Raw genomic sequence first — 16,785 nt, 5'->3', positions numbered from 1 at the left:
AATCCAGATTTATGTAAATAAAATTAGACAAAAACAGTGTTTATTTTTAGTTCAAGAGTGTATATTTCATTTTAGTTGATGAGTGAATACCCACATTCAATATCGTGTTAATAAAAAACTCATTACATTAAGGAGCTTGGTGGTGAAAAATCCAATTTGATATTTCCTTGAGGGGTGAACTGGAATTAATAATGCAATTGAAAAACTATTTCACGCAATTAAATAAAAAATGGAGGGATAAAAACCCCAATTTGTGATTTCTTGTCTGGAGCTCTGGTATAATGTCATTTTTGTCACTTTATTAGGTCTTTCCACTTTTGGTCTTTCCACTATTTAAAATGTGTGTTTGAATGCCAACCAACCAACCAATCAATCAAACTATCAATCAATCAATCAATCAGTCCATTCATGTTTTGTCTCATGTGTTTAATATAGGGTCCAAGATCTGTTTCTTTTTCGCTTGTTTCAATTGACCCTATCCAACGTGTTTAATCAATCAATTTACCAACCAACCAACCAACCACCAACTAACCAGTCAATGCATGTTTCCGTCTCTTGTGTTTAATAAGGAGCCTAAGATCTTATTTGTTTCTTTTTTGCCTGTTTCAAGAGACCCTATCCTACATGTTTATTTGATCAACCAACCAACCAGCCAACCAATTAATCAGCCAATAAACCAACCAATTAATCAGCCAATAAACCAACCAATCATTCTATCAATCAACCAACTTATCAATCATTGCATGCATGTTTCCGTCTCATGTGTTTAATACAGGGTCCATGGTCCCATTTGGGTTTTTTTCAGCTTGTTTCAAGAGACCCTATCCCAAGTGTTTAAGTTATAAACCAACCAACCAACCAACCAATCAACCAATCAATCAATATGTATGAATGTTTATTTATAAAAGTGTATTTAAAACAATATGGAAGGAAAAAACTCTCAGTCATTCAAGAAGAATTGAATTTTAATATTGTTCTTGCATCTCTTCTGAAAAAAAATACACATGCTTGTTATCAGATATACTCTGAAATTACAAGTCTGATCGACCTGACAATTTGCAGTCAGCAGGCATACATGTACTAAAACTTCATAAAACAATGTGGTGCAGCTACCTCTTAAGAATTTTCCTAGAGAAAAAAAATGGCAATGCCGTAAAAATCGCTTGCTAGGTCTGTAAATCTCAGTAAATTCCTACAATAAAATGTCCGCTCCTAGATTGAAATACTAATCCGTGTTAAAGTTACACCGGATCAATAAAACCCAAAGCATGCCCGTGAACTGTGATCAAAATGTCAATTTCCTACAATGACAAAGGAAATTACATTGTGTGCATTCCGTCTCTATACATGTTGTCTGTTCAACATCCCCACCTAAAAAGAAATAAAAATACTAAGTTTTCGTTATTATAAAGTAAATATAAACCCGCATCACGTGATGTCTCTTCAATCTGCCGCGAGTGTCGCGCGCAGGACCTGAAATAAAATAAAAGACTTTTCCAAACTAAACATGAAACTTCTCCGGTAACACAATAATATAGACCCCTTACACAAACAAACAAACAAACAAACAAACAAACAAACACACACGCAAGCTTACCTTTTAAAGAGTGAAGACTTTAGGTATTATATTTAAGGATTTTCTGCAAACATTAAGCTTTTTTTATGAACAACATTTAGGACAAACATCAGCACCCCAGCCAGCCTTAGTCTCATCTAAAACTACAGTAAAAATAGGCGAAGAATTTGAAATACAGTGCAGGACATATATTGACAGAGGAGCTGCAGTGTTTATGAACTGGTCATATTCATCTAATGAGGTAAGGACATCAAATTAATTTCAGCAGCATTCCCCAGTGAAACACAGGGGTCATGGCAACTCTAGCTATAGGTTCTTTGAAAATCAAAATTTCTGTGTCAGACTTCCCTGACCTATTTTAAGCTTGAGTGACTTGGGTACAGTTCTTTATGAAGTCCATTTCAAAGATCTGACTTGATTGCCATGACCTCCTTTTTATTTTAATATTTCATATGTAAAAGCTATTATTTACATCCATAGTAGTCAATACCAGTTCATATATAACACAGATCTTGGTCATCATAATCTACATCATGTAGATTGTAACATCTTAATATAACTAGATTAAGGGTGCCAGACCTATGGTAAATCAGCTTTAGGGGTACCCAACCTTGGGTAAATCAGCTTTAGTGATAGCCAACCTTGGGTAAATCAGCTTTAGGGGTACCAGACCTTGGGTAAATCAGCTTTAGTGGTACCAGACCTTGGGTAAATCACCTTTAGGGTACCAGACCTTGGGAAAATCACCTTATGGGTTACCAGACCTTGGGTAGATCAGCTTTAGGGGTACCAGACCCTGGGTAAATCAGCTGTAAGGGTACTAGACCTTTAGTAAATCAGCTTTAGGGGTACCAGACCTTGGTAAAACAGCTTTAGGGGTACCAGACCTTGGGTAAATCAGCTTTAGTGGTACCAGACCTTGGGTAAATCACCTTTAGGGTACCAGACCTTGGGAAAATCACCTTATGGGGTACCAGACCTTGGGTAGATCAGCTTTAGGGGTACCAGACCCTGGGTAAATCAGCTGTAAGGGTACTAGACCTTTAGTAAATCAGCTTTAGGGGTACCAGACCTTGGGTAAAACAGCTTTAGGGGTACCAGACCTTGGGTAAATCAGCTTTAGGGGTACCTGACCTTGGGTAAATCAGCTTTAGGGGTACCCAACTTTGGGTAAATCAGCTTTAGGGGTACCTGACCTTGGGTTAATCAGCTTTAGGGGTACCAGACCTTGGGTAAATCAGCTTTAGGAGTACCAGACCTTGGGTAAATCATCTTTAAGGGTACCAGACATTGGGTAAATCAGCTTTAGGGGTACCAGACATTGGGTTAATCAGCTGTGGGGGTACCCGACTTTGGGTAAATCAGCTTTAGGAGTACCAGACCTTGGGTAAATCAGCTTTAGTGATAGCCAACCTTGGGTAAATCAGCTTTAGGGGTACCAGACCTTGGGTAAATCAGCTTTAGTGGTACCAGACCTTGGGTAAATCACCTTTAGGGGTTCCAGACCTTGGGTAGATCAGCTTTAGGGGTACCAGACCCTGGGTAAATCAGCTGTAAGGGTACTAGACCTTTAGTAAATCAGCTTTAGGGGTACCAGACCTTGGGTAAAACAGCTTTAGGGGTACCAGACCTTGGGTAAATCAGCTTTAGTGGTACCAGACCTTGGGTAAATCAGCTTTAAGTATAACTGTTGATGTTTTCATAAAGTTTTATAGACAAATAATTCTTCCAAACAACTTCATGATTAACAAATAGGAAAATTTCTTTCAAAAACCCTATAGGGAATTATATATTTACTTATCCCTATCCTATTTGTTTAAATATTTTCAATTTTATATCTTGAGTATAATTTTGACAAATTGTTAATTTGAAAAAAAATATACCAAGGTAAACAAGAGTAGCTTATATTTATATAAAGGTATTATAATTTGAGTTTTGTTGCAAGGTTGCAGAGATTTGGTGATAGTCAGTCAGATTGTCGGACACAGAACTTACGAGTATATATTTCCCTCTGATTTGTGTTTGATCAATTTATTACTAGCATGCCCTGCTTAGTTCCATTTCAAAATTAAAGTTTCACCTGTTTAATGAAACTAATATCATTCTCCTTCATTCCAGTTGATCAAATTGACCTTTCACCAATGATATGTTAAGTTATCTCCCTTTCATGTAATTCTGAAGCATGAGTTATCTCCCTTTTCCAAAGGTGTTGGTGCATGCTACATTAAACATTTTACTGATGTATAAATTTCTTGTAGAACTCCAGTAATTCTATTGAATTAGAGGTATGTAAAACTGCTTGATTGGATGAACACCATTTTATTGTTGATATGCAAATTTTTTCTCTTCTGCTTGTATCAATTGTAGAAGGGAAATTGTGTTTGTTTAGTTTGCTTTAACTCTCTTTGTTGTTTTTTTCTTCACTTTAGGTGCCCTAGATTATTGACAACTCCAACTATTTTGATAATTCTTTTGATATTTTGGATAAGACATATTATTGTTAATTCATGTTACAACTTTGTTGATAATTTGCTATCAAAATGTTTTTGTTTTGTGACCTTTTGTTTGTTTAACTATTTGTCTGTTCAACTAATTGTGTAGGCTGTTTCTATTTAGACTGTTTGTTACAGAAATCAAAATAACACCATTTATCAACCCATAACAAACAAAACATCAAAATTGTGTTAAATATAAAGATATGTTTATTTATCAAGATTATTTTTGGCAGGTAATGTCTTGATTTCTTATTCAGAAAGGAAAATGCTTGAGGAAATACTTTTAAATGTTGCAAAATTAGTTCTTTTCATCAAATTTAAGAAATCTTAAAATTAAATTTAAACTAAAATGTCTGTCTAAAGATGCCACCTAACAAGGGACATAGTATGGGCAACTGAAACAATGATATAAACTGTAACTTTAATTAGATATTTACAAAGACTATGCATCTTCAAATTTCTTCTATTTCAGAAAAAAACTGTAAATTAGTCTCATTTTGAGATTTTTTCCATTAAGATTAAGATGAGAACAACAGCTTTACTTTTAAAAAGATATTGGTTTGAGTGAAATATTTTATTTAATCTTATGATTTCAGACAAAACATTGTTCATATTTAATTTTGCCAAAAACTTTACAAAAAATCCATTTTTGATCAAATATATCAACTATGATACATGTATAATGTTAAGTTAAAGAGAAAAATCTTATATTTACTAAAATGTCCAGACTTTATCATGGTATTAAAATATTATTAACAAAATTGTCACCTTTTTTACAAGATATTAAACTTTTATATTGTTTTAGTTTAAAACCCCATGAAATGATCAGATTTCCATGCAACTAAAAATAATAGAAATTAGGAACAATAGTATATGTACTTTCACATTATATACAGGACTTGAAACTTGTCACAGGTGTAAAAAAAAATGTATTGGAAACAGTTTTCAAACAGTCAAGCAGGCTTATATTTTGAAAATTGTAAAAGGTAAAGCAGGTATATGAAATATTCTGTGAGTAGTTATTTCCCCAGAATACCCTTATACATATGAATATGGTTGCATTGATATTATTATCTCCCCTGTTTCTAGCTTGAGAGACCAGTGGATAGTGGGGTAAGAGTCACTGCATGTTGTTCTTATCATTGCACTAATAACACATCAAGCATGTCAGACTAAAGTTTGCCAGGTTATAACGGCATGACATTTTTAACTTCTATTCCATTTTTAGTTACTGCTTGGATACTAATCCAATATAGGTATAGTAAGTTGCTAGAAGAAAGAGTATTATTTGTAGTTAAAGGTTAATAAAAAAAATTTAGGTAAGATTTTTTGTTTTATAAATCTATTGGTAACCATGGAGATTAGATCAATCATTCTTTGATGACTGAATATGTGTGTGGTAGTTTGTAGTTATTAACTGATTTTAAAAGTGTATAACATTAATGGTAAATTAAGATATTTTTGTGTGTGCTTTTGTTATAGCAATTGTTGAACCATGAACAAAAATGCTAGATTAATTATTGAATATAAATAATGATTTCAAAATTTAAATTTTTTGTTTTTTTCTATTTTTTGCAAAACATTTTCAGTTTCAATTTTTTGCAATTAAATGAAAACAACAAAACATTTCTGATCGGTACCTTCTGATCTTACAGTAACTTGGGTGGCCAAACTTGTTAACCATCATCTTAAGATACAATAGATTTATTTCCTGATATAAATTAGAGGTTTGTTTATATGCACAGCTAGGATAAACAGTATTTTTTACACAAAGTTTTACTTTTACACTAAAAGTATAACAAATCTGTAACTTCTTTTTATGCCAGTCAACCTGCTGTTTTGTCTCAAAATTAAAAACTCACTGAACATGGAAATGTAATAGAGTATGAACAGAGCATGGTATCCTATGTACAATTTTTGTTAATTTTATCTCAAATTCTAAGCAAATAAGCAAATTTGAGAAATATATATGATAAAAGAATTGGTGTACTGTCTGTGTGATAGAAACAGTTGCAGATGATGGTTAACAACAAGAGTAAATAGAACATTTTATTTACAATTAATAGTTTAATCAGTGTTAAGTTTCAGCAGAGTTGATCATCAATAACAAATGTCACCATTATATTATTATTTAACCATCAATTAAGACCTAATTTACCCTCGTCATCATCATTTCACACTTAACATTCATAACATGTCATCTTTAAGTCATGCTTCATCACATAAAACTAGTAGCTTAGTGTAGGGATGTAACTTGTATCTCATATTTATAATTACTTCACTTATTTCTGTTTTATGATTGATATAAAGCTTTCAGAATTTGTATAGTTAAATAGAACTCTCTAGTTTGACACACAACCTTATTACGATGCAGTTTGATACGATGAAGGCCCATTGTCACTATCAGAGTTGGGATTTTTTCACTAAGAAAACTTAGTTAAATTTCTGAATAGTTCTTTTTCATAATGGCCGACTTTGATGAAATAGTTCTTGAAACTTGGACTTTAACCAGAATGAACCAATCCTAGTGAAGGAAACAAATGATGCAATAGTTGTTAACAAAACCAAAAAACACATGGCAGAAAAGTATAATGAGCTTCAGTAAAAGTATTTATGTATATGTCATGCATTTATGAAATTCTTAAAATATAAAGAAATAGGAAATATTAAGTTAACTCTGCCTAATGTACAGCTTTGTTTGCCTACAATCATTACAACATGTAGCAACAATCATCTATTTTATACTAATTTTTAAAGCTGCTCTGCATCAGATATAAATCAATTTTACTTTATTATTCTTCTCATAAGTCAGTTATACAGATTAAGTCTATAGTTATAATTTGATTTGGACAGAAATATGAGTAGAAAAAAACTTTATTGAATATTATCTGTAAAACTATACTTAGACATGTTAGATGTATATTTGCATCCATCAATGATCTCAAATAAAGATCATAAAATAACATTGAATATTCAATACTTAAATGCCTTCATTAAACGATGTAAAAACAGAAAGCAGGGTTTGTCCTCAATGAGACAGCAACTCAACAGCAAAAGCAAACTTACATTGATAACATTGATAGAAATCCCCTTGAATCTATGTAAGTTAAAAATAAACTAAAGAATTGATAAAAAAAAATCATATCCAAGATCAATCATCAACCTCAGGTTGACAGAAGTTTTCAAGGCTCAAGCTTGTCTACGATGAGGACTGAAAAGTTCCTTTCCCATCTGTCAGATCACTTATAACTGGGTATCATCTGTGAGCTAATGTTCATGACATCTTGTAGAAGATCGAGGCATTCTTCTTAGATAGGTGATCAGTCAAACATTTAGGACTTAGTTGTTTCACTTTTTTGTTTAGTTTTACCAATTATCCAGTTATTTGACTTATATAGATAAACTTACATTACTTTCAGTTCATTAATTATATTCTTTATGTATGATATACCGGTAATGAAATTGATTGTTAACTCATTCATACACAAATTAGAAGAAGCACAAATAAAGACATAAAGTCTGTAGATTAATAGTTAGAAGAAAAGAAAAACAACCTGAAATTGTTTATTCTGAGATGTTTTTTGTAGACAACTATTTAAAGAAAGCACAGATAATCTTTGATAATCTTAACACACATATTTCTCATTTTTATCATGTAATGAACCTGTTATATAATTGTAATTAATTGTATTTTTTGTAAGGTGTGTGTTTTATCATGTTTATGAAGAATGATCAAATGATATTGAAATTACAAAAAGATATTTAGACATCATTGCTATCTTGGGATTTTGCCAGTCCTTCAATAAAGTTAGCAAAATTGTTCTAAACATGTATGGATTAATTATCAGAAAAAAATCTCTATATTCTTTTATTAATTGGAAATGTCCATCAAGCTAGCCATTAGCATTTCCCTTAAGACTTGACCAATTTCTATGAGTAGACAACAGATACAATACGACTTTTGAAAAACTCAATTCATGATAAACTGCAAATGTTGATGTAAAATTTGATCAGAAAGATAAGAAATATTCACATTAATCAGGGGAGGAAGCCTAGTCTGTATGATTAGTAGTTGGGGGTTTGTTAATGACCGATTTCCTGTTCAGATAACATGCCATTAAGATGTTTGAAGTCAGTTACATGATCTTAATATTATAGTTGACACTAGTTAAGGCCAAGCAAAACAGTTGTTTTATAAAGTTAAGAATGAAAATTGGGAATATGTCAAAGAGGCAACGACCAGACAAAAGAGCAGATAACAGACGAACATATAACATATAACATTTTATTATAAATCAATGTTAAACTAAATACATTTATATACTTTATTTACATACAATTTTTATAAGGGCATGCAATCCTTGGTCTAATTTACAACAAATCTGAGAGGACTATTAAAATGAGTCCAAAAAGTTCCAGAGTGACTGATATTACATATAATTTATAGTACTATTAGGGGCAATCATTTGTATAACAATTTACAACAAACCTGAGAAGACAGTCCAAAACATTCCAGAATATAGCAACATATTTAAGTCTGGTATAAATTTATTTAATTCTTGCTAGTCCATTCTTATTCAGGGCTAACATGTTTGTCATTGATGTTGTTGATTTTGTCATAAAGACAGACTCTCAGAAAATGTTTTGTTCTCTCAAACTGGATTAATTAATTATTCAAAGGACACCACTGGACTTTGTGGGTAAGGTCACTGACCCCGGAATTTAAATGTTCAACAAAATACAATTTTTTACAAAAAGTTTGTCTGATATGCCAAAAAAAAAATTTATCCTCTATGATATCTGATTTTTTTTACCTAAGAAGATATAGGAATCCACAGTAGTTTGAATTGCACGATTTCTTGAAACGGAGCTGTTTGCAAGTTTTATAAATGTTTGATTCCATATTTCAGAGATCAGATCGAGTACATTATACAGATCCACTGCGAGAAGTATCCTCGGGAACTTATGACTTTGATGTTCTGTACAGCAACCTAACAGTGATAAAAGCTAAAAAGAGTGATGAAGGTGTATACATGTGTAAAGTTCTGACACATGACGGGAAATCTAATAATGTTAGCACTGTTATAAATGTTATTGGTAAGTGTTTTAAATTTTTTTCCCCATAAATTCTAGCTCTTATCTCATTTTTAGCTCACCTGGCCTAAAAGGCCATGTGAGCTTTTCTCATCACTTGGCGTCCGTCGTCGTCGTCGTCGTCGTCGTCGTTAACAATTTTTCAAACATCTTCTCCTCTGAAACTACTGAATGGATTTGAATGAAACTTAACATGATTGTTCCTTAGTATATCCTGCACAAAATGTGCGCTTCGATTTTTGATCCGTCAAAAAACATGGCCGCCGTTACTTAAAATAGAACATAGGGGTCAAATGCAGTTTTTGGCTTATATCTCAAAAACGAAAGCATTTAGAGCAAATCTGACATGGAGTAAAAATGTTCATTAGGTCAAGATCTATCAGCCCTGAAATTTTCAGATGAATCAAACAAACCATTGTTGGGTTGCTGCCACTTAATTGGTAATTTTAAGGAAATTTTGCAGTTTTTGGTCATTATCTTGAATATTATTATAGATAAAGATAAACTGTAAACAGCAAAAAAGATCAGCAAAGTAAGATCTACAAATAAGTTAATATGACCAAAATTGTCAATTGACCCCTTAAGGGGTTATTGTCCTTTAATGACAATTTTTCACAATTTGTTCATCATATTTGCTAACTTTAAAAAATCTTCTCCTCTGAAACTACTGAATGGATTTGGTTAAAACTTAGCATGGTTGTTCCTTAGATTATCCTGCACAAAGTGTGTGCTTTGATTTTTGATCCATCAAAAAACATGGCCGCCGTTACTTAAAATAGAACATAGGGGTCAAATGCAGTTTTTGGCTTATATCTCAAAAACGAAAGCATTAAGAGCAAATCTGACATGGAGTAAAAATGTTCATTAGGTCAATATCTATCAGCCCTGGAATTTTCAGATGAATCAAACATCCAATTGTTGGGTTGCTGCCACTTAATTGGTAATTTTAAGGAAATTTTGCAGTTTTTATACGACCGCAAATTTTGAAAAAATTTTCGTCGTATATTGCTATCACGTTGGCGTCGGCGTCGGCGTCGGCGTCGTCGTCGTCGTCCGGCGTCCGAATACTTTTAGTTTTCGCACTCTAACTTTAGTAAAAGTGAATGGAAATCTATGAAATTTTAACACAAGGTTTATGACCACAAAAGGAAAGTTGGTATTGATTTTGGGAGTTTTGGTCCCAACATTTTAGGAATTAGGGGCCAAAAAGGGCCCAAATAAGCATTTTCTTGGTTTTCGCACTATAACTTTAGTTTAAGTTAATAGAAATCTATGAAATTTTGACACAAGGTTTATGACCACAAAAGAACGGTTGGGATTGATTTTGGGAGTTTTTGGTCTCAACAGTTTAGGAATTAGGGGCCAAAAAAGGGCCCAAATAAGCATTATTCTTGGTTTTCGCACAATAACATTAGTTTAAGTAAATAGAAATCAATGAAATTTAAACACAATGTTAATGACTACAAAAGGAAGGTTGGTATTGATTTTGGGAGTTTAGGTCCCAACAGTTTAGGAATTAGGGACCAAAAAGGGACCCAAATAAGCATTTTTCTTGGTTTTCGCACCATAACGTTAGTATAAGTAAATAGAAATCTATGAAATTTAAACACAAGGTTTATGACCATAAAAGAAAGGTTGGGTTTGATTTTGTGAGTTTTGGTCCCAACATAATAAGGGGCCCAAAGGGTCCAAAATTAAACTTTTGTTTGATTTCATCAAAATTGAATAATTGGGGTTCTTTGATATGCTGAATCTAACTGTCATGACTGTGTATGTAGATTCTTAACTTTTGGTCCCGTTTTCAAATTGGTCTACATTAAGGTCCAAAGGGTCCAAAATTAAACTTAGTTTGATTTTGACAAAAAATGAATCAGTTAGGTTCTTTGATATGCTGAATCTAAAAATGTACTTAGATTCTTGATTATTGGCCCAGTTTTCAAGTTGGTCCAAATCGGGGTCCAAAATTAAACTTTGTTTGATTTCATCAAAAATTGAATAAATGGGGTTCTTTGATATACCAAATCTAACTGTGTATGTAGATTCTTCATTTTTGGTCCTGTTTTCAAATTGGTCTACACTAAAGTCCAAAGGGTCCAAAATTAAACTTAGTCTGATTTTAACAAAAATTGAAATCTTGAAGTTCTTTGATATGCTGAATCCAAAAATGTACTTAGATTTTTTATTATGGGCCCAGTTTTCAAGTTGGTCCAAATCAGGATCTAAAATTATTATATTAAGTATTGTGCAATAGCAAGTCTTTTCAATTGCACAGTATTGCACAATGGCAAGAAATATCTAATTGCACAATATTGTGAAATATCAAATTTTTTTTTAATTAGAGTTATCTTTCTTTGTCCAGAATAGTAAGCAAGAAATATCTAATTGCAAAATATTGTGCAATAGCAAGATTTTTTTTTAATTGGAGTTATCTTTCTTTGTCCAGAATCAACTTAAATCTTTGTTATATACAATATACAATGTATATTCACTTTTTACTACCAACTGATAAATTAAAATAATCTTTACCATTCAGTGATAACAAGCAGTTTTTTTACATCTTAATATTTTATGATGTATTTAAATGAGTAGTTATTGTTGCAAACTCCATTAGAAATTTTAATTGAGATTAGTTTTGGAATAAGGGAAAGGGGGATGTGATTAAAAAAATTGGGTTCAATTTTTCTCATTTGAAATTTCATAAATAAAAAAGAAAATTTCTTCAAACATTTTTTTGAGAGGATTAATATTCAACAGCATAGTGAATTGCTCTAAGAGAAACAAAAATTTTAAGTTCATTAGAACACATTCATTCTGTGTCAGAAACCTATGCTGTGTCAACTATTTAATCACAATCCAAATTTAGAGCTGAAGCCAGCTTGAATGTTTTGTCCATACTTGCCCTAACCGTTCAGGGTTCAACCTCTGCGGTCGTATAAAGCTACGCCCTGCGGAGCATCTGGTTGGTCATTATCTTGAATATTATTATAGATAAAGATAAACTGTAAACAGCAAAAAAGATCAGCAAAGTAAGATCTACAAATAAGTTAATATGACCAAAATTGTCAATTGACCCCTTAAGGGGTTATTGTCCTTTAATGACAATTTTTCACAATTTGTTCATCATATTTGCTAACTTTAAAAAATCTTCTCCTCTGAAACTACTGAATGGATTTGGTTAAAACTAAGCATGGTTGTTCCTTAGATTATCCTGCACAAAGTGTGTGCTTGATTTTTGATCCGTCAAAAAACATGGCCGCTGTTACTTAAAATAGAACATAGGGGTCAAATGCAGTTTTTGGCTTATATCTCAAAAACGAAAGCATTAACAGCAAATCTGACATGGAGTAAAAATGTTCATTAGGTCAATATCTATCAGCCCTGAAATTTTCAGATGAATCAAACATCCAATTGTTGGGTTGCTGCCACTTAATTGGTAATTTTAAGGAAATTTTGCAGTTTTTGGTCATTATCTTGAATATTATTATAGATAAAGATAAACTGTAAACAGCAAATATGATCAGCAAAGTAAGATCTACAAATAAGTCAATTTGACCAAAATTGTCAATTGACCTCTTTAGGAGTTATTGCCCTTTAAAGACTTTTTTCACAATTTGTTCATCATGTTGACTTACTTTAAAAAATCTTCTCTTATGAAACTGCTGTATCAATTTCAGCCAAACTTAGGCTAAATGAGTTTCAGAGTTTCAGAGTATCTAGTATAAATTTTATATTTCATTTCCTTGTATGTCAAGAAACATAGCTCCTATGGCTAAAATAGAACATAGGAGAAAATGATTTTTTTTTGCTTTTGAAGATAATAGGACGATTCAAAGAACATTTAAATAAATTGAAAAACCAAAATAATCATTGATGAGAGATTAAACCAAAAAAATTCAGGTGAGCGATTCAGGCTCTTGAGAGCCTCTTGTTAAATTTTCATTAAGCTGAAATTAGAAAAAAAATCATATAATTGTGATACTTGCCCAGTCACATTATATATGTTCACACTGATAAAAACCAAAAATTCTGATTTTACAATGATATGTATCTCAATATTATTTATAAGTTATTTAAACACTTTTTTTCTTTCACAGCTTCAGATTTCATTTCATTAGTACCTGCCTCATTAAAAGTGTATGGAGTTGAAGGTCAACAGGTGACCTTGAGAGCAGAATATAGTGGATATCCTGACCCTAATATTACATGGTGGTATGAAGGTAGACAGCTTCAGACTTTGGAAGGAGATGTGGATGTTACGTATGTTAAATAGATATAATAATGTATATAGATATAGGAAGATGTGGTGTGAGTGCCAATGAGACAACTCTCCATACAAATAACAATTTAAAAAGTAAACCATTATAGGTTAAAGTACGGCCTTCAACACGGAGCCTTGGCTCACACCGAACAACAAGCTGTTTTCATGCACAACTACAGTGTGTTCCTGTCTATTGTCTGTCTGTCTGTCTGTTCAGTCATTATTTTGCATATTAGGTTAAAGTTAAGATTTTTAACGGTAGTTTTTTTCACATCAACTTTAAACCTTAGTTGACAATTTCATTATGATTTAACCTATTAAAAAAATACTTGTATGCAAATATAGAACTTTGACCCATATTTTGTGGTTCACTGGACACACACATATTCTTGTTATAATCTCAACTTGCTGAAGGTAAGCCTTGGCTGTTATGAGGACCAATTTCAATATTAACAACCAACAGACAATGATTATGATCCCCTTCCAAGATAAGATGGAATATTTCAAAATTACAGATAGAGTCAACATTATTGGTAGATTGATTGATTAGTGATACAGGCTCCTTATAGTGTCTAGTATGATTTTCTTTCTGATTTTTAAAAACAATAACACTGTGTATCTATGTTCCAGACCGTATGAGTATTTGGACCGTACGCGTACGGTCTGGACCGTATGCATACTTTTTCAAAATACGCGTACGGTCGCGTACGGTCTGACTGACGATTAAGAAGTTGGTCAAGCTTATTAGATACAAATGTATATATAACAGATCAACATGACTTATATCTCCAATCAATATAAAAAGTTCAACAGCATTTGACATAAAAACTTAATATATTAACTATTTAAAAAGATCACGCTTATTTAATCTGTTAATTTCCTGTATTTTGCAGGCCGGTAATTCATTAATTGCATCTCAGTATGCTCATTGAAATTGAAGTTATCGGAAGTAAACATAATGTGGGAGGACAATTGTTTTAAAATATTTATGAACTTTACAAAAGAAATGCATACGCAAAGGAACATGCATTAACAAAACATGTAAATGTAAAAAATACGACGTTCTTATTAGAAGCAAGTGTCACCTTCGGCCAGAGTAACAAAATAGAATTCACGGATATACAATTAAGCAAATATTTAATTTCAATTGTTCGCTTATTCACTTTATCATCGGCCATCTATTTTGTAATAATAACAATTCACTGTGCTTAAACTGCTGTGGGTAACTTAAGTTACCCACAGCCCAAGATGGAGCCGCCTTGCGTCGGTTAGGTACTTTTCTTCTATAGAATAACAATACCACGAATGCATCAATTAAACAACTGAATTTAAAAGTTGTATTAATCGTTTAGGGAAACCCCTAAACTGGAAAGGTGATTAAATTCTACAAAATAAACGATCACAGCACGATTTTAAAAAACACTTAGGCTGTCCGTAACTTCAAAACAACTTGTCAGTAACTTTTTTCATCATACCAATAGAGATGTCCGTAACTTTCAAAGAATCGACATACGCGGATGTAATGTTTAAACTGAGGATAGAGATTGCATCGAATACATATTCACAAAACGAAGCAGATGTCTAGTATGATATAATTCATTGTATCGATGGAAGACAAAATTGGGAAAAATATGAAAAAAATCAAGATAAATCCGCAAAACTCGGGTCTCATTTTGTATAACGTCGGGGTACCCGAATCGCCTAGTTCAGAGGGTTGTTTCCGATCATAGCAGATAAACTGTTGAAACATCATTGTTCGTTTTTATTTTTGAACAAGTAGACTACACAAGTATTTTTTACACATACATGTAGCATGTATACACTTACTGATTTTCTGCCAGCAATGACAAGGATAGCGTGAATCCAGGATTTTGGAGGGGAACCCAAATTGCCCAGGCATGCAGTGGATAGACTATAGGAGACTTAAGGATGTTCGCTACTCTGTTAAAATATAACAAGCTTTTTAAAAGATTGTTATGAATTGATAGTATATAAGTGGGCAAATTTTTGTAATGACAATACATGGATAAAACCAGAGGATTCCGAAAATCTGTCAAAAAATAAAAAAAGAGAGGAGCAAACATCCTTAAGTGCACAAAATTTTTCCGTCTTTTTGAAAAAGCCAAAAACACTTTTCTCTCATCCCCACAAAAACAAATCCCATCAGCATTGACAGTAAAATAAAAGGGGTGTCAATCTGGACACACTGGGACGTTGCGCACGGTGATATTGCAGCACCCTGGTCAAGATTTACAGTAAATGGGAAAACCTAAAAAAAAAAAGGACATTTTGTTTAAATGAATAAACCTAGTTTTACAGCTAGCTGCATATTTCATTTGTATGCAAGTTGCATTAAATCTCATTAAACTGAATAAAACTAAAAGACACAATAGGAAAAAGTCAGTGACAATAAAAGGAAAAGAGCAGTCAACATAGTGTAACAATTCGACATAGTATATAAAAATATAAATAACTACGTAGGACAACAGGTTAATTTAATAGTCTAACAACCCCTGATAACATATAAAGAGAGAAAAAAAAAATACTAGGAAACATATTCAAAAAATCTATATAACTTACTGGTGGGATGTATAAATACCGAGCCGCGTCAAAGAGTATTCATCAAAATACACATAGAAAGAAACAGAGGTAAAGGTAAACCGCAAACATATAATTAAACTAAAAAAAATAAAGAGTATGGAAAAGCCTTGGTCTGACAAGCGAAAAACGTCGATAAGACTCACATCAGTAAATAAAAGTTCAAACCATAACCAGGATGGAGTACCACAAACCCCACATAAAGCGTCTGTGGTGTAAGTATGATGCGTTAATAAAATCACATTTGGTGCATGGTGAATGAGTGGTATAAACGGCCGCGAAGGTTACAAATATGATGTTAATTGTCTTCTAATTGTTGAAATTATAATTCTTAAAATTTTAAATCAAAAGTTACCCACATCTAAAAATAAAGTTACGGACAGTCTGCTTAGTTTCGATCAAAAAGTTACGGACATCTTGTGCATTTTTTAAAGTTGACCTTGCGCTTTAGTGAACTCTATATTAACAAATTTATGGTAATTGTTAGTCATTTCTTTATTCAATAATCCTATAAATATTTACATTCTGCATGAAAAACGTCGCAAAAGGTACATTTTGTATGAATTAAATATCAACGAGTTAAGAGTCCGCCATCTTGGGCTGTGGGTAACTTAAGTTACCCACAGCCGTTTAAGCACAGTGACAATTTGTATAACATAAAATAAAGATTTTGATAAATGTTTGTTTAAATTTAACCCATATGATCCCAAAACGTATGATCAGCTGGACCGTACGCGTATACTCATACGGTCCGACCGTACGTG

The 16,785-nt window shown here is 32.4% G+C and overlaps 1 protein-coding gene across 5 annotated transcripts in view; it reads left to right on the top strand.

Annotated features, from left to right (window-relative positions):
- Positions 1 to 16,785, top strand: part of LOC143084945 (vascular endothelial growth factor receptor 1-like) — a 64,660-nt gene that overhangs the window by 18,761 nt on the left and 29,114 nt on the right. For 2 of the 5 annotated variants that reach the window (XM_076261031.1, XM_076261030.1), the window contains exons 5-9: positions 1,678 to 1,817; positions 3,835 to 3,861; positions 5,161 to 5,184; positions 8,982 to 9,168; positions 13,260 to 13,422. In XM_076261031.1, the coding sequence (XP_076117146.1) occupies positions 1,678 to 1,817; positions 3,835 to 3,861; positions 5,161 to 5,184; positions 8,982 to 9,168; positions 13,260 to 13,422 (541 nt within the window). The remainder of the gene's footprint in view (positions 1 to 1,677; positions 1,818 to 3,834; positions 3,862 to 5,160; positions 5,185 to 8,981; positions 9,169 to 13,259; positions 13,423 to 16,785) is intronic. The other 3 variants (XM_076261033.1, XM_076261032.1, XM_076261034.1) reach the window with 3 other exon arrangements.

This window comes from Mytilus galloprovincialis, chromosome 8, assembly GCF_965363235.1.
Source record: "Mytilus galloprovincialis chromosome 8, xbMytGall1.hap1.1, whole genome shotgun sequence".
In the NCBI taxonomy this organism is placed as follows: Eukaryota; Metazoa; Mollusca; class Bivalvia; order Mytilida; family Mytilidae; genus Mytilus; species Mytilus galloprovincialis.
This window is presented reverse-complemented; position numbering and strand designations above follow the sequence as displayed.